We start from the raw sequence: 27,923 nt of genomic DNA on the forward strand, positions 1-27,923 counted from the left end.
ATGGAATTTAAACTGCTGAAATTTGACTGAATTTTGTTCTCTCTCCTCTGCAATAAGCTGTGACCGTACGGATTTAGTTAAAAAATAACCCCCCTTTCCAAGCTTTCCTACTAAATCACAACATGCATTAGGCAAGTAACTGGATTACAGGAAGCATTAACACTAGCAATTGCCCTTTCAAGTTGAGGAACCAACAACATAGCTAAAGGCTGGAACAAAAAAGGTCAGCAAGTGCAATACACCAAATGTTTCTGTTTGCCCTAAATGATCAAAACCCGAAAGACAAAACAAGCAGAAAATGCTGGTTATAGACAGAAAGGGAATGCCATAAATGCATTCAAAACAAACCAAATCCTTTTCAAATGTCATTAACGCAGAAATTCATTTAGCATTAAAATCACAGGAGAAAACTCAGATGTGAAAAACCCCGCAAATAGCAGATGTCTGATTGAATTCCAACAGGCACTTTGCAATGGAAGCGCTGCCCAATGGTGGAAGGCATCCGTCAGGAAAATTCTTACAGTATGATTAAGCTTATTTGGATGTTGAATCTCTCAGCACTTCTACAGAAAGAGATATACTGTTCTGACTACCTCATGCTAAAAGACAATATTAAAATAACAGTCTCAGACACTCCCACAGAAAGCTTAGTGAAGGCTGTCTTAGCAAAGGCTGCTCAAATCACACTTGTTGTGCCTAGAGCATAAATGGTTCTTGGTCAGAACAGAAGGTCTCTGAACAGTGGTAGATTCTTCATAGCACAAATTCAGCAGCAAGGCTCTGGACTAAGGTCTCTTAATGTGCATTTAATAGGACAGTTATATAAGAACTGCCAACTGAAAACCTGTGTTATTCAGGTTTTGAAGTGACTAGGAGGCCATCCATTTGAAAGCATAGGGTTCCCTCCGATCATTCTGTGTGGTCTCTCCATCCTGATGTGAGACTTGTGCGTCTCCCAGAATTCATACAAGCTCCCCATAAGGTTCTATCACCTTTTAAGATGAATGGTACTATACATACCATGCATACGGGGCTTAATTTGCTTACACCTGCATGGGCAGCTGTATCCATGTGGGGGATTCACCTTCAGAGGATGACAAGCAGTGCTGCCAGGCATCTGCTACTTTGGGGGGAAGGGGGAGAGAAGCCTTAATTCGCAGCTAGACTTTTTAAAGGGAAACCTGCTGGCTGAGGACACACTGAAGCAATGTATCCATCAGCAGGCCTGGCTACTCGTCCTACCTGACCAGCACCACTCCCTATTGGAACTGCACTAACAGCTGACATTCCTCCAGTGAAGTGAAGTTGTCAGCACTTGGAGCCGCTCAAGCCCACTTCTATGTGCAACTGGCATAACCCCAGGCTGACTCTTGTCCACTGCGTATGTTACACACCTAGCACCAAACTGGAGTTGCATAGGATGCAAATCAGCACAGAATCCGGCCCTTAAATGCTAATTCTCTGGAAATATATTAATAGCAATTGATAGTTTAAAAATCTAAAACTCTTCATAAATCCAGATTAGCCTATTCTGGTTCTCTTCTTCATCTTCTGTGATTCCAGCAGCTACCTGCATTCCATTTACCTCAACCAAATATGTGCAAATACTTGGTACATGCATCAGCAAAACAATCCATATGCACCTGGAATGTCTAGCAGGAGTCCAATAGCCAAGGCCTAGCCAGGAATCTTCATTTTGAAACATTCTCTGTGCTAAGATGCCAACATACTGTACAACAGGGTGACTTATAAAAATGCTTGTGTTTTTTAATCTAGAATCTTTCATAAAAGAGTATTGCAAAACAATTTACAGAATTAGTCATATACTGGTTGTTACTATTAGTCATACAGTTATAGCTGAACCTTATTAGTTCACACTAATGACCAGGAGACCCACTGTGAATTGCTGAATTTTGTAAATTAGAAAATAAAGAGAAAATCTAGTCGCTTCCTCCTTGGTCAGACAGGGGGATCTATGTCCTAGGTCTCATTCGGTTCTACTGTATGAGGGGGTGAGGGGCAGAATGGTGGTAACTCCTGCTGCCTGCTGGTAGCTCCTGCAATGTGTGCAGCCCCTATGTATGCCATGGAGAACAGCTCCAGAAAGAGTATTTCCACACCTAATATGGAGCAGGAGGGGAGGACTGGGGTGAACCTGGTGGATCAGTGACTACATGGTTCCACTGGTTGTATGGCAAGGAGCAGCAGCTTAGGGACTATTCCATCCTGTGATAGTCACTGAGTTGTTTCATTGGCACTTTGCTATCAAAGGGTATGTCTACCATACAAAATTAATTTGAACTTATTCTATTTGAATTTTTGGAAGCGATTTTATACATTCGGTGTTGTGTGTCCCCACTAAAGCTCGTGAATTCGGTGGAGTGCGTCCACAGTACTGAGGTTAGCATTGAATGTCGGAGCGGTGCACTGTGGGAAGTTATCCCATAGTTCCCGCAGTCCTTGCCACCCACTGGAATTGTGGGTTAAGCTCCCAGTGCATGATGGGGCAAAAACAAACATTCTCACGGTTGTTTCTGGGTGTGTGCCGTCACTCGCTCCTCCCGCCGTGAAAGCTACAGCAGACGGTGCAGTACGGTGCACCGCCTGTCTCCTGGTACTCTGAATCCACCTTGCATGTCCTCTTGTCTTTCTATCTACTCTTTTATCTAACCATTTCCTGCCTTTTTTCGGCTACCGTGAACCGAGCAGCACAGCTTCCGCCACAAACTCTGCTTTCCCGCTCTTGCATTGCTAGCTAATTTTTCCATGTTGTTTGTCCTGGGCTCCCACGGAAGCTACAGATGGCAACAATTCCCCCCATTTTTCGGCCATCGTGAACTGAGCTTCACAGCTTCTGCCACAAACTCTGCTCTCCCGCTCTTGCAGCTCTAGCGAGCTTCTCAACTCCATGAAAGCTACAGAAGACAAACCATTTACCGCCTTTTATCGGCCATCTTGAACCAAACAGGCCTCCTACATTTCATGCCCTTTTTTCAAGATTACTCGTGCAGACACCATAGCGCAGCAATCATGGAGCCCGCTCATATCTCCGCTGCAGTTTTGACCATTTTAAATACCTCGCGCATTATCCAGCAGTATGTGCAGTACCTGCAAAGCCGGGCGAGGAAGCGACGACAGTGCAATTACTATACTGATGAGGACATGGACACAGATGTTCCTAGAAGCACGGCATGTGGCAATTGGAAGATCATAGTGGCATTGGGCCAGGTTCATGCCGTGGAACGCTGATTCTGGGCCTGGGAAATAAGCACAGACTGGTGGGACCGCATAGTGTTGCAGGTCTGGGATGATTCCCAGTGGCTGCGAAACTTTCGTATGCGTAGGGCCACTTTCATGGAACTTTGTGACTTGCTGTCCCCTGCCCTGAAGCGCAAAGACACCAGAATGAGAGCAGCCCTCACAGTTGAGAAGTGAGTGGCCAGAGCACTGTGGAAGCTTGCAACGCCCAACAGCTACCAGTCAGTCGGGAATCAGTTTGGAGTGGGCAAATCTACTGTAAGAGCTGCTGTGCTGCAAGTAGCCAACACAATCATTGACCAGCTGCTATAAAGGGTAGTGACTTTGGGAAATGTGCAGATCATTGTGGATGGCTTTAATGCGCTGGGGTTCCCTAACTGAGGCGGGGTGATAGATGGAATGCCCATCCCTATCTTGGCCCCGGCACACCGGGGCGGCCAGTACATAAACTGCAAGCGGTACTTTTTCATGGTCCTGCAATCACCGGTGGATCACAAGGGACGTTTCATTGACATCAGCGTGAGATGGCTGGGAAAGGTACATGATGCTCGAATCTTCAGAAACTCTGAACAGCTGCAGGAAGGGATTTACTTCCCAGACCAGAAAATTACTGTTGGGGATGTTGAAATGCCTATAGTTATCCTCGGGGACCCAGCCTACCCCTTAATGCCATGGCTCATGAAGCCATACACAGGCACCCTGGACAGTAGTAAGGAGCAGCTCAACTATAGGCTGAGCAAGTGCAGAATGGTGGTAGAATGTGCTTTTGGACATTTGAAAGCACGCTGGCGCAGTTTACTGATTCGATTAGATCTCAGCACAACCAATATTCCAATTGTAATTGCTGCATGTTGTGTGCTCCACAATACATGTGAGAGTAAGGGGGAGACGTTTATGGCGGGGTGGGAGGTTGAGGCAACTCACCTGGCAGCCAATTTTGCACAGCCAGACAACAGGACAATTAGAAGAGCGCAGCAGGGTGCGCTGCACATCAGAGAAGCTTTGAAAGCTATTTTCATGACTGGCCAGGGTACAGTGTGACAGTTGTGTTTGTTTTTCTTGAAGTTACCTGCGCCAATATATATGAAAGGAAATAAAGTCAAAATTGTTTAAAAACTGTTCTTTGTTATTTCTTGCACAACACATTGGGAAAAATCTGAAGACAGACCCGAGGAGAGGGGGGCATTGGGTTAGGGAGGTGGAGGAGGAGGGAAGAACAAGTCCAGAAACCAAATCAAAAGTTTGCATATGCCAGCTTTCTGCTGCTTGGGTGATGCTCTGGGGTTGAGTGTGTGGGTCCCTGTAGCCTCCTTCCTCGTGTTCTTGGGTGTCTGGGTGAGGAGGCAGGGTGGTTATACAGGGGCTGCAGCAGCAGTCTGTGGTCTTGCTGCCTTTCCCGCATTAGATCCACCATATAGTGGAGCATGTCTGTTTGCTCCCCCATGAGCTTGCCATAGCATCCTGCCTGCTCTCACTGCACGCGTCCCTCCTCTCTTCGTGTTCCTGTAATGCTTTACGGGACTCTGCAATTGTTTGCCTCCACGCATTCAGCTGGGCCCTATCAGTGCGGGAGGACTACATGAGCTCGGCGAACATGTTGTCCCAAGTCCATGTTTTCCGCCTTCTAATCTGGACCAGACTCTGGGACGGAGTAGATAGGGGCCGCGTTGAAACATTTGCACCTGCGGGAGGAGAAAAATACAATTTCAGAGAACAAAGGGGACACTTTGGTGTGAGTAAGCCACCACACACGTCCGGGCAACAGAATTCAGCTTGCAGACAGCCTAGGGGCATGCGGGGTTCTGCTTCTTCTACATTCATTTCAATGCTTTCAAACTGCTGGGCCCCCTTTCCCACAGCAAGCAATGCCTGGTGGGTTTGCCATATAAAAGGAGGGCCTGTGGGCTCTCTGGGATGATCGCTTCACACAACATCCCCCCACACCCACTGCTTGGCTCCCATGAGGCTCTGAGCAAGGATGGGCCCTTTAAACTAAACGCGAACAGCCCAGTGTGGCTGGGTTTCCCCCCACCGCCCCACACCGCGTGGCTCCGATCAGGCTCTCACTCACCAGAAGTACCTTCTCCGGGGTCATGGTCCGGGAGTCTGCACTGGGAGTTGGGGGAGGCTATTGGCTCTAGCATTAAGAATAGTTCCTGGCTAGGGGGTAAAACGGATTCCCCACTTGCCGCCTGTGCTCTGTCCTCCTCCTCCTCTTCCTCTTTGTCCTCCAATGACTCTTCCTCCTTGCTCTGTGCAACTCCCCCCTTGCAGGTGTCCACGGACAGCGGTGGGGTAGTGGTGGCGTCATCCCCCATAATTGCATGTAGCTCATGGTAGAAGCGGAATGTATGGGGCTGTGACCCACAGCGCTCATTCGCCTCCCTGGCTTTTTGGTACGCTTGCCTGAGCTTGATTTTTGTACGACACTGCTCTGTGTCCCTGGAGTAGCCTCCTTCCGTCATGGCACTGGAGACTTTAGCGTATGTATTTGCGTTCCTTTTTTTGGAATGTAGTTCTGCCATAACAGACACATCTCCCCAACATGCGATGAGAACCAGTACCTCCCGTTTGGACCATGCTGGAGCTCGTCTGCAAATCCGGGACTGTGTGATCTCCTGTGATGGTGGACTGTGCTGATGGTCACCTGTGCTGATGGTGACCAAACAGGAAATGAAATTCAAAAGTTCCCGGGGCTTTTCCTGCCCACCTGGCTAGTGCATTGGAGTTGAGAGTGTTGTCCAGAGTGATCACAAAGGAGCATTCTGGGATAGCTCCCAGAGGCCAATAACACTGAATTGCATCCACAATACCTTTAACCCAGGATTGCGATCTCGATTTAAGCGCTACTCCACTTGCTGAGGTGGAGTACAGAAATCGGATTAAAGAGCCCTTTAAACCGAACAAACGGTTTGGTCGGGTGGACGGAATTATTTTTTTTTTCCGAATTAACTTGGCTAATTCCAAAACAGACTAGTGTAGACCAGGCATAAGAATAGTTCCTGGCTTTTTTCTCCCCAGCCTAGCTCCCATGGAAATCCCCAGCACATGGCTTGGTAATCCAGAGAAAAAGATTGCTAATTTGCCACTGAGAAAAGTTTTCCACAGCTCCTACTACCTTGCCAGGGGAAGGAGTTTCTTTTTAGCTCTTCTGGTAAAGCTGCTGCCTGTCATAGGTTGCATGCTTGGGTCTCCAATTAAGCAGTACATGCTGCTTCATCTACAGGACAGAGGACTATCCCAGTTAAATGCTACTCAGGAGTTCCTGACTGCCACATAGGAGACATGAGAGTTCTAAAATAGCTGCTTTACCACAATTATGGAATTATGCAACACATCATAGAAGTGATGGAAAAGACCTGTTAGATCATCAATCCATCTCCCTGACTATGAAGGATTATTCCCTAGAGTACATTTTTAGTGCTTTTTTCACATTAATTTTAAAACCCACCCAGTAATGGGGGTTCTACTACTTTGCGTGGCAGTGCAAATTCAAAGAGAGAAGCACAGAGAAAGGTATTCAAGACACCTGAAGCAAAGACACGTTCCCTAACTACCTAGGGCCAAATTCTGCCTGTCTGGTTATCTGCCAATCACACACATCATGGCAGGACTTACTGAATGGGAGTGTCACAGAGTGCTCTCTCAGCTACCCGGTATGTTGTGCTGCCTAGCCTGTTTCTATCACCTCACAGTCATTACTATGCCAAGGATGTTCTCCTTTCCCCAGGTGTATTTTTTGTTCCTCCACTTTTACTCACAGAACGTAACACAGGCACCTCAGAGTGGGAGCATTCCACACAGCCTCCCTCTTCAATACAGCTAACGGTGTGAGCTCCTCCTAGCTTCCTGTTGTAACTATCGGTACTTATATCTTCCCAATTACATCATTAGCCCAGTAATTACCACTCTGGAGCTTATAATGCCCCAACAGAAAGTGCTTAATTGATGCTGCAGCAAGGTCATTGATCAGGGTGCTGCTGCTACTACTCTGTCACAGGGAGTTTTACTTGAATGAGGAGGCCAAAGTGAGGGCTGCAAGTGGCATAGCTCATGCAGTAGAAATATGAACTTTGGATACCTGTAATGGAGTGGTTACCCCACTCCTGGGATGAAAGGAGTGAGAGCAGCTGAGGGAGGCTGGCTGAGTAGCTGGCTAGAGCTGGCCCTGATAAGAGGGCTGTGAGTAGAAGGACCTAGCTGCCTGGGAGAGAGAGGGTACCTTTGACAGAGCAGTGCTGGGGAAAGGGCAGGCTGAGCTGGGGAGTTCAGGCCTGGCTACCTTCCAGGCTGAGGCCTGGCAGGAAGGCTTAAGGAGGTACTGGGGCTGCAGGGAAAGGCAGCAGATCTAACCCCTTAGCCAATGATGATTGGTCATTGCAGGCTGCAATTTGCCCCTGAGTAAAGGGGCTAGATGAAGACTAGCAGTAGCCACTGAGGCAAGGTGGGTAAAGAGGGGGTTGGGGTTCCCCTGAGGAGGGGAGACCCAGAGTGTGTGGGGCAGTACCCCAAGGTAAAGGGCACTGGGGTCTGGGAGGGACATGGGGCCAGAGGTGGTGCAAACAAGAGGGCCGGTAACCGGGGAGAAACACTGGCCAGCAGGAGGTGCTCTGAGGCTGGAATGAGCTAATTCCCAGACTGACCAGCAGGCAGCGCTGTGGCGGTGAGTGCCTGCCATATTACAATACCTCAGATAAAAATGCACATGAAGCAATAGCAAGACCGAGAGAAAGACACTTACCACAACAATCACATTGGTTGCTGGAATCGGGAGATTTTCCACTTCCGGCTCTTGACCAGTCATAGCTAATAGATTGAGGGATGGGTCATAAGCAGGTCTAGGGAATGTTGATTTAACAATTATCGCAGGGTGCAGATTGCTTATTTTTGCATGGGAAGAGGAATGGAAATGGTGTTTATAAATCTTCTGGCTGTTTGTATCCAAACTTTTCTCAACACTTTGGACATGGCGATATATAAATACAGGTTTCCCACTTTTTCGCTGATGAATTGCCAAGAAGTGATCGTTGTCTCCTGAAAAGCACCCTGTTGAAAGAAGAGAGAACATCAGTGACTTAAATGAAAATACAGTCTCATTCAGCGATTCAGATTTACAGAGCCATCTGCTGAACTGAGCTGCATAGATCCTAGGAGGAATTATTTATGGAATACGGAATGATGCTTTTAAAGCCTGCTGGGCACATTTCAACAATTGTAGATGATCAACACTATTGCATTGACATAGATTCCATTGTTGACATGGTGCTCATGACAAATTTTCTTTTACATGCTGGCAAAAGGTCATGCTTACATTTTGAAGACTACACAGAGGAAGCACACACTGAAGCAAATTCTGTCTATCTTAGGTACTTATATGGCCCCCATTACCACACTATTTGAGCACACTACAGTCTTTAATTTATTTACTCTGACAATTCACCAAGGAGGTGGAGAAGTATATTAACTCCTTATCTGGAAAATGGGATAAGAATAGCAGAGACTAAGTGACTTTTTGCCCAGGGTCACACAGGAAGTTTGTGGCAGAGCAGAGAACTGAACCCTTATCCCAAATCCCAAGATAATGCCTTAACTACTGGATCATCCTTCCTCTGCTGGAAGAAAGTAGGTTGCACAGGTGTAACCACATTACTACACTAGAATGCGTACCTAGCACAATGGAGAACTGAACCCTGATTGGGGCCTCTACAAATAAGAAATTGTGATATGTTGTATTTCTATCAGCCTATCTTGCTTACATTTATAATTCTAATCTCCTCTTCACAATATATTAGTTGTGGCTGCATTGAAGACAAAATCCCACTGTCCCCTCCCCACTTTGAAAATGATCACACAGTTTGTTCCTTGTATGTCACCTATATGTAAAGATAACACTTTTGTTCTTAATCAGAACAGCTCGGTCATCTTGTCTCATGGTAACTTTTTTCTTGTGTGTAATAAACACAGATGCTGGTGGACAATTTAAAAACAACAATCTGGGATTCTCAAAGCAACATATAACAATGGTAAGGATATAGAAAAAGAGAGATATACTTCAGACCAATGAATGATATATGAAATGTCAAAGCTGGCAGGTGTTTTGTTTTGAATCATGTGAAATCATACCATCACTGCTCTTCCTGTCCGTATCGTGTTTGTGAGAAGATGGAGGTCACTAAAGATCCCATGGCACTTTTCAGAAGAGTTAAGATGTCAATCCCAGTGCCCTTCAGAGATTCCAGTTTAGGTAATTACATTCTGTTGACCTAATTTCCTCATGAAATTTCAATGAGCCCAGACTGCAAATCAAGAACAGTATCCTATCTGTTGTCTACTGTTACTGCTACCCGGAACTGGGTGAAGTTCAATGGCGGGTTAAGAGATTCATGTATATGCAGAAATATTATATGTACTCCAGGGGGTATTCTGAACCAAAATATTAAAAATTCTGCACCAAAAAAATAAGAATTCTGCACACGTTTTTAAATTCTGCACATTTTAATTATCAAAATAACCCTACATAATCATGCCCATTTCAATTATTTTGATAACTTATTTCAAAATACATGTCAGCAAGTATGTCTGTAACAATACAGACACACACAAAAATTCCCTTAGGAGTAGAGAGTTAAAGAAACCCCTATGACAACCCAGTTCCTGCTTCTGTGCTCCCTCCCCCCGAGAGCCCAGCCAGGGGGCCAGACACTCACACCCCCTCCTCCCCAGAGGCCAGCCACAGCCCCGCTCCCCCAGAGGCCAACTGTGAGCTCCCTCCCCTGGTCCAGACACTCACACCACCTACTCCCCACAGCCCAGCCATGCACCCCCCCCGGCTCAGACACTTACACCCCCTATCCCTACCCTCCAGCTGCAGCCCCCCTCAACCCAGACACTCACAGACCCTACCCTCCCAGAGCTCAGGGATCCAGAGGGAGAAACAGCCTGATGCTGGGTCCTGGGCTTGCATGGAGTTTCCTGCACACCACCGCCTCCTTACTTCAGGGTGTGGGGGAAAGTGAAGCTGCTGGGAACCATCCAGTTCCCTCCCACTCTTGGCTTTGTCTTCTATTTGTGAGCTGAGCTCTTCCGGGTCCGTAGCCTGTAGTGGTGGCTGACATCTGTGCAGCTCATTTCTCTGGGGGAAAAAGGAAATTCTGTGCGCCCAACATTAATTTCTGCAAAATTCTGCATTGTGCAGTGGCGCAGAATTCCCCCAGGAGTATATATGGACTGAAACCAATGGGAAATGTGCCTGAATTAGGAATACAGAATTGTAAAGCACTTTGGGCCCTGATGTATAAAACATGCTACATAAAATGTAAATTATTCTTTTGAGTAGACAGATACACAAAAAATCATTCCCCAACCCACCACGGAACCTAGCACCTTGAATGCTTGGCTTTCTCCTTGAGAGCCTGTCATTCAGTAGAGAAGCTAGGATTGTATGGTGCAGTAGCCTTGTTTTTGTGGGCAGATGGATTTGGAGCACAGGAAGAAAAGTAAGAATCAGGGTGCACCACCAGACAGATGAATGTTGGGTTCTGTTAAACTTCCATGAGTCCCATTAAGCTATTTTGGGTTTGATTCTACTGGTGGCACCCAGACTGCTACCCCTACCAGCAAAAAGCCACCCATATCTCCTGCTCAGCCAAGAGAACTGGTGGGCTGGCCAGCAACATGAGAAAAGTTTAGCCTTTCTCACAAGCAAATAAAAAATGTTCAGTTGTGTTGATCAGCCACTGACTACGGTATGTGTTCCAGGAGGCAATGTCACAGCTCTCTGGCACAGAGTCAGTATACGCACACTGATACGCTTCTTAGGAGACTGCAGCATGCCCTCTCCTCTGCTGTTCAGTGCAGGGTGCAAGACTATGGCCCTACACCTCACCTCCCCATTTGTAGTGCCTAGCATCCTGGGCACATAAACAGGGAGCTACACAGATGCGGGCAGGGAATGGAAATGCCTTACAATGTCCATTCCCTTGCACACCTGCACATGGGCCAGCCACAATCCGGCTTAATGTAAACAGCATAATTGAGTAATGACTTACTCCCCATGTAAACTAGCATTTCATGGCTTGAAAGGCACAGGAAAATCATGCAAGTCAGTTCTGCTGTGTAATTCACATGAAATTTGTGTTTTCCCACCCCAACATTGAATTTTCCCCTCTGGTAAATAGAGGGAAAGACAGGGGAACAAGATTATGTGAAAATGCACAACAGAAAATAGTTCCTGTCACCTCTGAATTCTTTTTAATAATCCAATTCAAAGCAAGAGTGACTGTGACAGGTTCTCTGTCACACCATTCTTCCAGAGCCCACTGGCTGTCTCAATAAAGTGCAGAGAGGCTTTCAGTTATGCAGCACCTGTGGCTTTATTTACACATACACAGTTCTCCCACCACCAATGTTGAGCTATATACAAGGCTTACAGGGGTAGTTCCTTCTTTTCCTGCAGTCAGCCCAAAGCTAGGAGTCTGACCTTTCCCTGACTGGCTTTTCTTCTGGCTCCCAGCCCTTATAACTGCTGGCTTGTCAGGCCCACAGGTGGAGCCAATCCCCAGGCCAAGCATCAGGTCTATTTCACCAGCCCCAATCTATTTCCCTTGATTGGAGCTGGCTGAGCAGGGGTAATTAGGTGCTTTTGCACCAGCACCCTGCTACAGTGACTAAACTCACTGCCATCTCATGGCTTTTATATGTGTACAAGCTCAGTCTATGTCCACAGCATGGGTCTTGAACCTCAGTCCAGAAGGTGCTTAGGATACAGTATGTGCTAATCCACTACTCAGTCCCTGTTAACAGTTGCCAGAACCCAAGCTTAACTGTGGCAGAAGACTCCAGTCCTGTGATCTGACAGGCTGAACTCCAGGAGGCTGGATTGATTCTCTGCCTCTCTTTAAACCAAGCAGAGGAACAGAAAGTTGTCTGTGCAACTGGGTTTCCCCTGGTTTAGGATGCATCCCCTGCACTTGCTCCCTGACTCTGACCTCTTGCTCTGGCCTGGCACCTGACTCTCAGTCTGCCCTTTGGCTTTTTCCAGGTTCTGGCATCCTGACCCAGCCTGACCTCTAGCCCCTGACTCCTGCTCTGACCATTAAGTCAGACCACCCAAATCCTCATCATGAAAGACTAATCCTGAATAGACAGGTTCACACATCACACAAATCAGAGCTGGCACATGGATCTGTCCATATAACATACACATATTGACACACAATCACTACATATGTAGCAGAGATACCATATGATAAATTGTAAATCCATGTGATAAATGAACTTTTGACTGTCAGCAGCCCCGTTTACTAATCCTTCTCCCCAGGATGTATTTTACCATTCCAAATCCCTGAGCAGCTTCAAATAGCAGCCATTTTATTTAAAACAATGTTTTATCCTTCTCTCCCCAAAAATTTTACCTTGCCCAGCTTTCAGGAAAGGCAAGATTCAGTTCAGAATCAGTAACAGCTTTAAGACTTAAAATGTCAAACTTTAAAGTCTGTTATCTTATATCCCCCAGGCCTGGAAAACAGAGCTTATTACCACTGGAAAAGGAAGATTCCCAATGGGACCTCACACTCACTTCTAGCGCTGAAAGGACCCAAGATAATGGATTCTGAAAGGTTTTACATCTGTGAGTCTAGAAAAGCTATTCCCAGTCATTTTCAGAAGTATTTTAAAATTAGCTTTAACTGTTTCTCTTTCTGAGCCAAGAGAAGTTAGAATCATGGTAAAGTAGCTCTTTCAAACATTCCTAAGTTGTTTTTTCTGGAACATATAAGGCACTCATATGTCTATATCATACCACTTGTGAACAATGCAGTCATCCAAAATTCATACTGATAAAACCTTTATACCATACCCCAACATTATGTAAAATACACACACAGACATGTTAAAAATTACACCTTTTAATTGAGGTACACTTTTTGAAGTCTCAGCTTTTCCATGGCTGTGGGTGTCTTAGTTTATTTCAGAGTCTTCCACTTTCTGACCAACATGCCAGAAGTGGGAGAAATGAGGACAGGAAGAAGTTAATTTCACAAGGAAAAAAACCAGAGAAATTTGACTGGTGATTTATATATATTCTATATATTCAAAGGACATTTAAAGCATTTTTGCAGGTAAATTACATGTGTTGCAATTTAACTTTCATTTCTTAATTTTATTCCTAGTAATGTGTGTGATTTTCAGAAAACAGATTAACTGAACCTTATTACTTAAGAAATAGTGTCTCTCTGATCTTCACATCTCTTCCCAATCTCAAACTCAGTACTCTCAAACCTGAGCATTTCCCCACACTATCTGCCTTCCAGTCTGCAGCACTAGACACTCACCTGGATCCTGATTTAAAGTCCAATGAAGTCAACAGGAGTTCTCTCATTGACGTCAATGGGCTTTGGACTGGAGCCCTCTCCACTATCACTAGGTTCTGGGGGAGGGGACAGAAATTCTGCATGCCCAACATTAATTTCTGCAAAATTCTGCATTGTGCAATGGCACAGAATTCTCCCAAGAGTAACAGCTTTGAGAGAGAGAGGAGAAAAAGATAGAGCTGGTCACAATTTTTCCATTGAAACTGTTATGACAGAAAACAGGATTTTTAACTAAATGAAATGTTTCAGAAAAGTGTCTGCTTTCTGCAGAAAATTTCAATTTTTTACCAGAAACCAAGTGCCCCAAAGCAGAAATATTTAGATTTGGATATCAGCTGGGTGTCTCATGGGAGTTATAGTTCAGTGTCTTCATGTTCATACTCTCCTCTATAGGCCAGGCTTCTCAGCAGGATTACTTCTCCCATCATGCACAATGGCCAGAGACTCCCAGGATGCAACTACCTCCCAATGCCATATGGGGAGACTGCAGAGCATCATGAGAGATGTGGTCCAACTAGGGATCCCAGCCTACAGAGGACAATGAACTTCCCAAACTACAACTCCCATGATGCACCATGGTAGCATTTGTGAATCAAAAAGTTCAGTTTTCAGAGATAATATTTTGGTTTTTGGATTTTTTGATGAAACATCAAAATTATCCACAGGGATAAAAAAGCCCATTTTCTGAAGGGCTTGAATAAAGGCCCTGATTTTTCACTACATCTGAACTACATCCACAGGGAACCAATTGCAGCTCACTGACCTTTGGCTAACCAACCGTGACAGAAGCTAGAACAGTGGACTGGAGTATCTGGTCCAAGTCAATTTTTCCCCATTGCCTTCTCTCCAAAGATGAAATCATCCCATTTTCTTTAGGAATCCTGGCCAATTTGTACCCCAGAATAGTGATTTCTGAAGTTGTCGTTTCAGGGCCCATTAATGGGCTTATTTATGGAGTAAGGTACTACTCAACTTGAATACAAATGGCAGAATGTGGCCCTTAACTTCCACTGACCTCAATGTCCCACAGAAAGTACACATTTTGGTAACATCATTAGTGGCTTATTGTGTCTCATTATAGCTACTGAAGGAGCAGAAAACACAGTTGTAGAGACAGCAGGAAACAGCAATGTGTAGAAAGAAAAAGGTAAAAAAGATTAAGGCTGGTCAGCTTAGAAAAGAGATGACTAAATGGGGAAATGATAGAGGTTTATAAAATCATGAACGGTGTGTAAAAAGTTAATAGAGAAGTGTTATTTACCCTTTCCCACAATACAAAAACCAGGGGGCCACTCGATTATATTAACAGGCAGCTGGTTTAATACAAACAAGAGGAAGTACTATCAGCCAAAATGGTCAGGGATGCAACCACATGCTTGGGGTAACCCTAAACCTCTGACTTCCAGAAATATAAGGAGTGGAAATCAGGGATGAATCACTCGATTAAAAACCCTGTTCTGTACACTCTCCCTGAAGCTCTGGTATGTGTCACCATCAGAGACAGGATACTGGGCAAGATGGACCATGATTTGACCGAGTATGGCAGTTCTTATATTCTTATGTTCATTGGTCACTTCTCTATTGCTTCTGTTCAGAATGCTGAAAAACTAATTTCTTCAGATTCAGGTGTGCTCAGCCAGGGCAAAGTTTTTCTCCTGTGCTAATGCTACACAAGGAGAGGTATATTTTTCAGAAGCAGTCTGTATCTTCTAGCATGAGAATCCTTCCTGGAAGAGTATGACCAAGACCAAACAAACTGTTCCCCTTTCCTTTCAGCCCTCCCATCTTCTCTGCCAACTAGACTCCCTAACAATGCTTCTTTCTGCTTCTTTGATTGCCTACAGTGACAACAAATATGGTTAGGGACCAATTCAGCACCCTTTTCTTCCCATTGAGCAGTTCTTACTCGTACCAGAGTGCAGTATTGAGCCCATACTTCGTGTGATGTAGTCAGAAGTTAGGTATAGTGAAATTCCATGAAAAATGTGTTTGGGAAATATGAAAATTGCCTTTTTACTTAGATCATGAGCTCTTTGGGGCACAAATAATCTTTTTTGTTCAATGTTTGTATGGCACCTAGCACAATGGGGTTCATGTCCATGACTAAGGCTCCTAGGTGCTATGGCATTATAAATATTATTATTAATAATTACAAAACCAGAGAAATTAAAAATGATCTCTTAGTGATCTCTCTCTGCTTTTAGCAATACTTAAGGGAAGAAAGTATGACAGATTTGATCATGCTACTTAGGTGCAGCCCAAAGTAAAGGGGAACATGGAGCTGCACTGCCCCTTGAGGAGCATTGCAAAGCATCCAGGAGGTAGAATGCCAAGCTGAACTCCTCCAGCACACCCAGAGAGCATGCCTGCTATTACAACCTTTTAGTGCATATAGGCCTATTCTTCCCACTGCACTGGTCCCACCTTCACCCTCCAAGGGCAGATTATTCTTTAACTGCCTATTGCAAGGCTTCTTGCACCTTTCTCTGAAGCAGTGGGTACTTGTCACTGTCAGTACCAGGTTACTGCAGTATTTCCCAAATGATGTATCTCAACCCAGGAGTGCATTGAAGGAAGATTTTAGATGGGTCGCGAGGCGTTAGACAAAATACACTTCTTCTAATCTGGTGCACAGTTGAGGCTCCGGAGAGCAAGCCCACCCTGCAGTCATCCCACACAGGTGGCTCCTTTCCTGCAGGGCTGGTCCTCGCTCCCCATTCAGGATGTTGTGATCTGATGCCTGGGTCGCAATGCCACTCACTCAAATTTGGCCTGACCCTTCGTCATGATGGAGGGGTGGCCTGGCCAAACCTGACTGGCATTGCAATCAGATATGCCAAGTGTCAATGTCCAGAGCTAAGAGCCAGGCCCAACCCTGAAGGACAGGAGCTGCCCCTGCATGGCGATTGTGGGGTGGGCTCGCTCTCCAAACACCCTATAATCCAGGGAGCCTCCCCTCCACACAAGGCTCAGATTAGGGTTGTGGTGAGGGTGCACAGATGTAAGAGTCGGTCGCAAAAAAAACGCAACAGACTAAATGCAGTTGGTGGTTCACTTTAGTAAAAAGTTTGGGAACCACTGGGTTACAGAACTAGATGGACTTTGGTCTGCTCCCATATGATCATTGTTCTGTTCCTGTAAGCATAAATGGGCTGAGGCCATAGCCTGCTTCCTCCCTGTTCCCTTTGGACAAAACAATTCCTGCATTCCACTGAGAATGGGGAATGCAATTCTGACCAGTCCTTATACCTTGCACCCCTGTATACCTCCATAAGGTGGAGAGTCTGGCCTATAGTGGGGGGAATATTACCTTCAAGTCTCTTTTAAAATATTTATATTGTGATATGAGTTTATTAGTCTTGGTCCAGTTCCCAGGAGTCCAAATTACAAATATCTAATGCTACATTTGTCATTGGCAGCTTTGCTGGTAATTGCTAGAGAAAGGCCAAGAGCTTAATAGGTGAAGGAGATTGCACTACACTCTCACCCAGAGAGGGGGTCCTTTCGGGTCAAGGTTGAGGCATATTGAGGAAACTTGCACTACCACTGGTACTTCAACAATCAAAACAATTTGCATTTTCAGATCTAGGTAGTAGCCACATATCACCTTGGTCACCTTGATGGATCAGTCCTTCAGCCCTCCTATAGATTGCGCCAATCACAACATGACTTCCATTCGTCTCTTATCCTGGCCTTCTTTCTCCATGTGCGGCCATGCCTCACAAGGCATAGCCCCATATATTAATCAATTACTCAAGAAGCATTTTGGCTCTGGATTACTCTTTCCTCTCAGAAAACCAAGCAAATCACTGATATTTTAAAGCTTAAGAAAAACAACAACTACAAGGAATGTGAGTTCTAAATACAAATACCAGATTCATCTCTCCACGTTTCATTTGTTCTACACAAAAACATTTTAACATATCAAGAGTACTCAACATTTGTGGTAGAAAAAATGCTTTATATAATCACGAAAGACCAGATGAAAACAAAAGCTGTCTGGAGACAAAATGCCTCGCATTTGTAATGTCTACTTAACAGTATGCCTTAAATGGCAGCAAAACAGCATGTCAGTCAAGTCAGACTAAATCTCATTAATGTAGGTTACCTAGCTCTAGCTGTACACACACTAATGTTTATCTCTAGCAGCTAAAATCAAGAATTATTACCAATATATCCAGATAGATTTTTAAAATAATGACACAAATGTACAGATTTGTGGTTAATCAAATGAATAGAACATGCTTTGCAAAAGATATTTTCTTAAGTTAATTAGACTGAATTTAAGAGAAAAAAGATCTGGATGCTGCTTTACTAGTCTGTGGATGAGGCAGTGTGTAAGAAACTCCAGGACTGGCAAAAAACAACTTCATCTGAAAAATATTTCACTATACATAACATTTTCAAAGATATAGGGGTTGTAATTAAACATCAAACAAATGCACAACAAAGCAAAACACAAAGTAGTCAGAATGCACCCAACATATGATTAAGTGCACCAGTAGTATTTTGAAAGTGAGGCTTTGCATCTCATCATCTTCTACATTATGGGTGTGTTGCCTGATATATTGAAAATGGAACCTGTTACTATGGCCCATTGATTTCAGTAGGTCTACTCCTGTGAGTTAAGAGCTGAAGCACTGGTCCCTAAGGCACTTAGTATTCTGACATATTCAGACACATAGTATTGACATATTGATATTGTCTCATATTTGCCTGTTTTTCAGAAGGTGCCACATTAATTTGTTATTTGGCATTATTGCAGTTTTCCCAGTGAAGACTGAGTCAAATTCTGTTCTGTATTACAAAGAGATAAATCCATAGTAACTCCAGTGAAATCAGTATTTGCTGTAATGGAAAGCAGAATTTGAGCCTATGGAGTACTGGTGCAGCTAATGTGGCTCTGAGAAATGAGTGCTTTTCACGAGTTCTTAGGATACACAACTGGCTGGCCTTACCAAGTATTTGATTCAGAGCTGTACTGGAAACCTGTCAGGACAGCTACATTGGTCCACAGTATAAACTTCCTTTCAAAGATGGACTTTGGCCCATTGCCACAGCATTTAAGCATGATTGTCTTTGATGCCACAATACTTCCAGCAACCATCAGCTTTGTGAGTGACAAGTATACTCAGCGCTAGGTTGTGGCATTTATGCCACGACCCTGACAGGAAGTCAACGTGGGCAACCCTGCCCAGAAGCAACAATGGGAGACTGGGCATGTCTGAGGCACAATATTTCTGGGGGCTTCTCTGTGCACATCAGGGCTAAGCCCCTTTCCGCAACCATTAGGCTGGCACAGATTGCTCCCCACTTCTATGCACCAGACTTACTCCATGTCACTACCTCTTCCCCATCCCTGGTTTTAAAATCGTGCTCCCTGAGTGCAGCGTCTCTATTTTCCCCTAAGCATGGGACTGTTACTGTAGAAAGGGCTTTTAAAGCCTAGCAAGAGAAAGCATGATGTGGAGGGATGGGGGAGGGCTTCTTGCATGTCCTTCTATCCCAGCACACCCACACAAATCTGCTCACAATCTGGTTTTCAGTGAATTCTTAAATTGGCTGGCTCTGATCTTATATCTAGAGTAAGCCTATAATTACCATTTTTACATTCCAATTTCCTTCCTCAAATCATGTTCCCAGTCTTGAGAGAGTGAGTTATAACATTTACTCATTTCATCTTGAAAAGAACATTCTAATTTATCAGAGATTTTAATTTGAGAGTTCTAACGTGAATTTCAAAAAAAATCTATTGGCTAGAACTCCCACTGGAACTACAGTGATTTGCACCGATGGAAGGTGCCCCATGTTGTCTCTGGTGTATTTGCAGTCCCACCACCTCAATGTGATACACACATTCCTTTGCAGGAGACATGGTTAGTACTGAAGTATGGACAGTTGGTTACAGTTAGCAGGAACTGGTTTTCCAAATTTAACATTAAACATTATGTGTTCTCAATATGACACATGGCATTATAAAGGCATTCCAAAGGAGAATACACCTCAATATTTTTGACTTTATATGCTGCACACAAACTTCCATTTTGAAAGACACTTTCCATTACAAACTAGCAGGGAGGAGTAGATGCTCACTCCAAGTCTATTTTCATATGCATTGCACACAATCTAGCACACTTCCTTTAAGTTTCTCCACACCTGCAAAATTCTACTGTGAGAGATTTTCATGTTACTTTGCAGTTACAACTGTTTGAATCAGGACTGAGCAGTATCTCAAGAGGATACATGCCAGTCTTCTCTACTAGAGTTTCAGATGAGCTTTTGGAGGCACTGGGATCTCTTTTGGCAAAAGACCGAGAGTAGGACCTTTGTCTTTCCTGGTTGTTGAAGTATTGGTCCCATGTTTGAGATGTGTTCCGTCACGGGAGGGAATAATAACAGTGGCCCTGAAGAAAGATGCTGTAAGGCCTTTGCTCAAGAAACCAGGTCTTAATGATGACAATCCTACCAACTCTTGAGTACAATTGTTTGACTCCTTGGGTCTCCAGCACCAGAATTTGTTAACCTTTAGGACTTTCTGCAAAAATCACTTTCTCGCTCAAGATTTTGATAAAAGACATGGATGGTTAATATGGAGGTTATTATTTGGATAGGTCTAGATGGTTTTGCTTGGGCCATTTACAGTGACTGTATATTTTATTCTTTGTTTTTATATTTTAAGCCTGTTCATGGAATTCATGAAAAGACAATGACGCTAAATAGTTAATTAGTTCAGTAACCTAGGTAACAGTAATGGTTCACTAGCATAGATGCTGGAACTAGGGCTGCTGGGGGTGCTATCTCACCCCCTGGCTTGAAGTGGTTTCCATCATATTTAGGGTTTACAGTTTCATTCAATGGCATTCAGCACCACCACTATAAAAATTGGTCCAGAACCACTGTTCACTAGTTCTAATTATAAGCTTATTTTGGTGCATCACTATGTGTTCTCACTGCCACCTACCATTCTTTCACCAAAATAACAATGGTTTCTGGTAGTCTTGAGAGATACTAACTTTTTGTTGCAAAAACGTGCACTATATCATACCTACTAGTAAATGACGTATGCCATTACTTTATCTTGCAGTTTTCTTCAAAGCATAATAGCAACTAAAGGTTCATAGTGATTTGTAATCAGTTAGTACAAATGTAGGCCTTACTCCAGCTCTGACGGCTCTGTGCAAGCAGATTTCTGCTCTTGCACAGTGCCCAATGCAGCACTGGGGCAATAAAGGGCCTAGTTCTACATTGACTTCAGTGGAAATTGCAGAGGTGTATCTGAAAGCATAACTAGATTTAATTTGCTTTCTACACAGCTGTAATGTTTTATTGACAACAGCATCTAAACTGAATTCAATTGATCTTTATAAAAAAAATGTAGAAATCTGAGATTCTTTTATGGTGAAAAAAATTTCAGCTTCTTTGCAAAAACATATCCTGATAGTGGAGCACAATGGTAATGGAACAGCCTTTCCATGGCAAACCCATTTCTCCAATATGCAGTATAATACCTTTCAGTTACAAAGAATTGCATTAAATACATTACAGAATCAATACCATCTTGTTTTAGTAATATCTCAAATACAAAATTGTATTTTTTTCTAAAACCTATTAACATCAACCGATATTAAGGAAGATATTGTTAGTGTATCTGCCAATGGATATCTTAGCATCCTCCTACATAGAAGTCAGCTTCATGTATTTTGAACTTTGGAACAAAGCCATATATGAAAAGCCAAGTAGTTTCCACCACAGAGCAAAACAAAATGAGAACAACATATAACTTATGACCAATCAGTAATGGTAAGTGAAATACATTTTATATTACCAGATGAACCCTTATCACAAAATCACCATTCATAATTCACAACTGTAGACTGTGCTCCATAGAAAGCTCCAGAATGAGCCAAATGACTAATTCATCTTTCACTTCAAGTGAAAGTGAGAGAGCTCTTAATTGCTTAAGGTTAAGTTTACTATGATAGTAAAAGTCAGGAAGCTCAAGAGTGTAGTGTCTTGAATGACACAAGAATACTAACAGAAAACTCCATGCAGTCCTGGCTGGAGCAGGCACAACTCTCATCTTTGATGGGAGCTGTGCACATTATAAGACTGAATATGTCTTTTTTAAGATTTTAATGCTAATTTTTCTAAAGTGATTATTCACCAGAATTGCATGGGAAACAAGATAGTAAAATATGGGGTCGGTGTTGTTTTCTCCATTTTTGTGATTATTGGAGATTTTCAGATTAAAGGCTAACTTTCATATACAAACTTTCCAATTAACTTAATAAAACAAGTTAAACTTACCAAGGCAATTGTACATGTTTGTTAAACCAGTTTCCATTAGTATGATGAAAAGACTAAGCAAGGCAGTCTGTGCAATTTAGAATTAATAGTGGATAAATGAAGATTTAGAAGGCATGTTATGCCAAATAAAGGTTGCACCCTAATTTTATACAGATGATCATTTTAATATATGTTTTTGTAAAAGGACAACCTAAAAGCAGCTTAAGGATTTTCATAAAATGGATTTCAAAATGCTCCTTATCCTTTAGTCTGTAATCTCGGTCACATACATTGTGTAAAATAGCAATACATTACTCTCCTAAGCAATAATAAATACAAAGAAATAAGACATGGTTGAAATCTTGTCAAAGATAGTCTGATGTACCATAAGGGTAAAGTACTAATAACTGAAGGTAACAATTTCTTGTGACTAGATTAAACAAGATGATGCCATGCCCATTTATCTAGTGTATTAAATAATGTATACAACTATTATCATAACCTGATACCCATGAATTATTTATTACCATGTTACATTTCTAGTAGTATTACTTAACCCTGATATGCTTCTAAAACCTTTCATCCCATAATAAAACAGTTCAAGTTAATGGAATACTGAAATGCTCTCCAAAAAGATGGTTTGTGGCAGCAAAAGACTGTATATGTACTCACATATTCATAGAGTCATTCATAGATTGCCAGGCCAGAAGGGACCATTGTGATCATCTAGTCTGACCTTCTGTCTGACACAGGCCATAGAACTTCCCCAAAATAATTCCTAGAACAGATCTTTTAGAAAAAACATCCAATTGATTTAAAAATTGTCAATGATGGCAAAACCACTACAACCCTTGGTAAATTGTCCCAATGGTTAATTACTCTCACTGTTAAAAATGTATGCCTTATTTGCAGACAGAATTTGTCTAGCTTCAACTTTCAGCCATTGTATTTTGTTATACCTTTCGCTATATATACAAAGGGAGGTCATAATGGACTTATGTTAAGTTATAAGCAGGGTGCAACAGCCATTTTATGTGTCAGAAGTAGAGATACAGCAGTATTTTGCAAACACAGAAACACTTCAGTTATATTAATTACAAACTACATTTAATTATACCTTCAGCACCAATTTACTTTCTTTCTAAAAGAGTGAGAATTTAGGTTAACATAATTGGAAGTGAGGAAAAGGACTCAGGAGAAAGGGCACTTTTTACACGATTAAGCCATATCCTTCTTTTATTGAACAAATACAGCAAGTGATTATCAAAGTGAAACTGATGCTTGAACTGAAAAGCTCTGGGTAATATAGTTTTTCGTTAATCACATTTATGAATGATGCCCACATTTTGCTAGCTAAGCAGGGAGAGGATTTACTAACGTAGCTACAGGACTACTGCACAAATGACTGCTGTCGCAGCTGAAATTTTGCAGTCTAAAATCCTGTTTCCACGTTTGAATTCAGGGGTCAAATTTAAAAGAGGCTAAATGTTTTTTTTAAAAAACTTCCATCAGTCCAAAATATTTAGAAACCTATGTGGCTAGTGCTCCAAATCCCAGAGCAATAGTGACCGAGAATAATAGGTAGTATCTGTACGCGTTAGAGTACCCGAAGTGGCAACAGCTGAGGGCTTGCACGCGGTGCTATTTAACTGTGCTTTTATTTTTAATTATTAGCAACACTGTTGAGGATACCTACTACTACTGCGACCGAATCCACCTAAAAGTGACATTTGGCCTCTCAACAACGCTCCAGCTTCGCAGTTGTGTTTATGCCGGTGGTTGCTGACCATGGTGCTGAAAGACACACACGGTGCTGAAACACTCCCGCCCCCTCCCTCGCTCCCAAACCTGCGCTGCTCGATTGGCGGAGGGCACTTCATGGAGGAGAGAAATGGCCAAAGAGGCAGCGGAATCTCTCAAGCTACCTGATCAGAGCCATTAGTTCGGCCCTTTGCATCCCGCTCAAAGGCATCGGTGGAGCTTCCACTTGAAACCCGCCCCCCCAGCCCCAAAGAGGGAAGAAGCCGTAGCTAATGATGGCAGGCGTTAGATTAACCATTGCTCCCCCTCCCCCCCACACACGTGCTTTAGTGTGTGCAAAGCTGCATCCATGTTAATGCATGGGGGGAGGAGGGGACGCGGAGGAGAAACTCCCCGTTTAGACTAACGCAAGCATCGCTGTTACCCGCAGCAAGGATCTGACACGGGCGAGCCAATACATGTGGGGCGGGCGCATTTAGCCCCGACCTTTGCCACTGTCCGGCAACAACAGGTGCTTTATCCGCTCCATTAGCGGGTGCTCGTTTGGAACACGCAGGTCTCCCCTCGCACAGATTTCGGGGAGGCTCCCCAGAGCCCCGTCCCCTGGGTGGCTCGGCAGCGTTTGCCGCGCCTGCCCGCCCGGGTGACACCGCCCAGCCTGGCCGCTTACCTGCCGCCTGGAGATGGAGCAGCAGGCACACGGCGGGGACGCAGGCGGCTGTCCGCCGCATGGTGCTGGCCGGGAGCTGGGGCAGCCGCGAGCCGGCGGCCGGGTCAGAGTCTCCGCCCCACCGGGTTTTGAGCATGCCTGGGAGCCGAGCGGAGCATGCGCACGCGGCTGCCCTCACCTGCCCCTGGAATCGGCTCCCGAGGCGCGACAGTGGCGGGGGCTTAGAAACAGCGCGAGGGGCGCGAACGCAGGGGGAGGAGCAACGCTGGGGAGGGGAGCAGAGGAGCAAAACCCGGGCAGCGGGAGGAGGATGGGGAGCAAAAAAAGGGGGAGGGGGAAGTGAAGGGGAGCACAAGCAGGGAGTGAAGGGGGGAAATGGATGGGCTCCGGGGAGGTTTCCTCTCCCTGGGTGGGAGTGGGAGAAGCAATTGTCCATAAGGGGAGGGTGCAAAAGTGAAGAGATAAAGGAAGAAGGAGAGAGCCCTTAAGATCCCGCCCATGTAGCACTGTTACAGGAAAGAGCGAGAGGAGAAAGTGGGGGGGATTTTTTTCTTCAGTTCAAAATCTAACAGCATTGAGGATTCCCCCGCCCGCAGCTAAGCTACAGCGTTTGCGTCTAAATCTGCGGAGATGTTCAAATCTACCCAGTACTACGAACACGCTCACCTCAGATAGACATGTTTGCTGCTTCACATGACTTAGCATGTCCGCAGGCTCTTCGAACTATGTGTATTTTTATGAATAGTTACATCGAACGCCCCCTTGCAAATTATGTAAAACCCCGCCAAAAATAAACAGTTGCAAGTGTGTGAGAGAGGTCATGACTGACGGGAAATAAAACAACGTTTGTCTGGAATCCAGTCAGCTCTGTGTACTAGTTCAAACATGTTCACATTGTCAATAGAGCCTATTAAGATAAATCTCTTCTCGTGGCCATCCCAACCTGCCAATATTGATGTCAAACCTTCCCAGAAGAAGCCATAGAATTTTATTACATGAAAAAAAAAGTTTAATTTTCATAGGATGATAGTATCAGAGGGGTAGCCGTGTTAGTCTGGTTCTGTAGAAGCAGCAAAGAATCCTGTGGCACCTTATAGACTAACAGACGTTTTGCAGGATGAGCTTTCGTGGGTGAATACCCACTTCTTCGGATGCAAGCTGCAAAACGTCTGTTAGTCTATAAGGTGCCACAGGATTCTTTGCTGCTTCTATAGGATGATAGGACACCCAAGATAAAACAGCCCCACAGCAAGGTCCCATTTAAAAGTTCAGTTTAAATGATTTAAAAAAAAGGCATTTAGAGACTGTGAGACTCCTAAACCAGGCTAAACCCCACAAGAAATGGCAGATGCTTCACCCCTGCAAATGGTCTGTCCACTGACCATCGTTTGATATAGGGGAAAGTATGTTTCTGTGATCCGTTCTGTAATTAAAGCCATACATTGCAGGGTTTCTACAGTGGACAACTTTGAGAAAAGTGGGATGGGTGAAAGAGGATTCCCAGTGTTACTTTTCCTTGGTTGGTTTAAACTGAGCATCAACATTTTTTGGTAAAGATTTTCCTCACATAACAGTGAGAAGAACTGAAGAATTCCTGTAGATGCCATTGTTTTTGTGGATGTACCAATCCTAATTTAGCTTCCTTGGTAACCCCGATACTGCTGTTCACACATGTATCAGGCAGTTCCTTCATTTTCTTTATATCATCTTATATGGTAGAAAAAGTCTCAAATGTTAAAGGTGATTGGCAAAGAAGGACTAAATGATTTTGCACCTCCTTTTTTGCTTCCCTTTAACTAATAAAGAAGGCCAGAGATGCATTTTGTTTACTCATTTTGTTCCCCATTTTTATATATTTTGTATTTCTAAAAAAATTCTATGGACAACTAGGATTGTGGTCATTATTAGCTTGAATGGAAGGCAGTTTCACAGCCACTGGGCAATGGTCAAGAAGGGTTTCTCTGTATCTCCCAGTAGTATTGGCCATAGCATTGCCTGTTTCATTGTTCATAAGGATTGCAGCTGTTGCAGATTGTATGGGTCAAGCAAAGAAAGAAAATCTCCACAATCATTTTCAAAGCACTTATGAAATGGGCCCATCTTAATACCAGGATATCAAACTTGATCTGAGGTTCAATAGGAAGCTGAATGACTCGAGGGATGGACTCTTGGTGGTCTATGCTGGCCAGAAGATGAGCTACTATATCAAGCATCAGCTTGAGTTCGTTACTGTCAGATGCTATATTTGGAAGCAAAACTACAGACACTAATCAGCTCTGGAAAAGTGTGTGAGAGTCTCTTACAGTATATAGCCTCTTGCCCAGCTGAAGATGAGAGTATGCATGTTATTCTGCTTCTACTATTTGGGTATCCAGGATCATTGAGGATTCCAGGACAACTCTTTCACTGAGTACTTGTAACGTTCCCCTCTGGTGTTATCTGGACCAGTGATCTGCTAGGTCACTCCAATCCTTGACTCTGGGAGTCAGCCTTACCCTGTGAGAACCCCCACTCCTGGGCTGTTCACGCACAGCCTCTGGCATGTAAGCTGCTCCCAGCTATTTGCAACTGAATGACACTAGCCAATATCTTCAGTCCCAGATACAACCCTAGGAACCTCCATCTTGCAGTGTCCAGTTATGCCCACTGACACTGCAAGCTTATATGAGTTCATCAATTTAACAAAGAAATTGATATGTACCAGGCTTGTTATCCCAAGAAGAGTCTCTGACACACTTCAAGCCAAATGCACTGCTTCAGGTAGAATAAACAAACAATTTTATTAACTGCAAAGCTAGATTTTAAGTGAGAATAAGTCAAAGAAAAGCACTAGAAAAGGTTCAGAAAAGGGCAACTAAAATGATTAGGGGTTTAGAGAGGGTCCCATACGAGGAAAGATTAAAGAGGCTAGGACTCTTCAGCTTGGAAAAGAGAAGACTAAGGGGGGACATGATAGAGGTATATAAAATCATGAGTGATGTTGAGAAAGTGGATAAGGAAAAGTTATTTACTTATTCCCATAATACAAGAACTAGGGGTCACCAAATGAAATTAATAGGCAGCAGGTTTAAAACAAATAAAAGGAAGTTCTTCTTCACGCAGCGCACAGTCAACTTGTGGAACTCCTTACCTGAGGAGGTTGTGAAGGCTAGGACTATAACAATGTTTAAAAGGGGACTGGATAAATTCATGGTGGCTAAGTCCATAAATGGCTATTAGCCAGAATGGGTAAGAATGGTGTCCCTAGCCTCTGTTTGTCAGAGGATGGAGATGGATGGCAGGAGAGAGATCACTTGATCATTGCCTGTTAGATTCACTCCCTCTGGGGCACATGGCATTGGTCACTGTCGGTAGACAGATACTGGGCTAGATGGACCTTTGGTCTGACCCGGTACGGCCTCTCTTATGTTCTTATGTAAAGCATAACAAGTCGGATTTGGTCAAATGAAATAAAAGCAAAATGCATTCTAAGCTGATCTTAACACTTTCAATGCCTTTACAAACTTAGGGCTTGGCTACACTTGAGAGTTGCAGTGCTGGGAGTTTACAGCGCTGGTCATCCAGCTGTGTAGGAACAG

General features: G+C 43.8%; 1 protein-coding gene across 1 annotated transcript in view; it reads right to left on the bottom strand.

Moving 5' to 3' along the window:
• Positions 1–24,481, bottom strand: part of PTPRR (protein tyrosine phosphatase receptor type R) — a 210,581-nt gene extending 186,100 nt beyond the window's left edge. The window contains exons 1-2 of the mRNA XM_045010941.1: positions 24,346–24,481; positions 8,000–8,304 (exon numbers count right to left, since the gene is read on the bottom strand). Of these exons, the coding sequence (XP_044866876.1) occupies positions 8,000–8,304; positions 24,346–24,481 (441 nt within the window). The remainder of the gene's footprint in view (positions 1–7,999; positions 8,305–24,345) is intronic.
• Between the last annotated feature and the right edge of the window lie 3,442 nt (positions 24,482–27,923).

This window comes from Mauremys mutica, chromosome 1 (genome assembly GCF_020497125.1).
Source record: "Mauremys mutica isolate MM-2020 ecotype Southern chromosome 1, ASM2049712v1, whole genome shotgun sequence".
NCBI classification, from domain to species: domain Eukaryota; kingdom Metazoa; phylum Chordata; order Testudines; family Geoemydidae; genus Mauremys; species Mauremys mutica.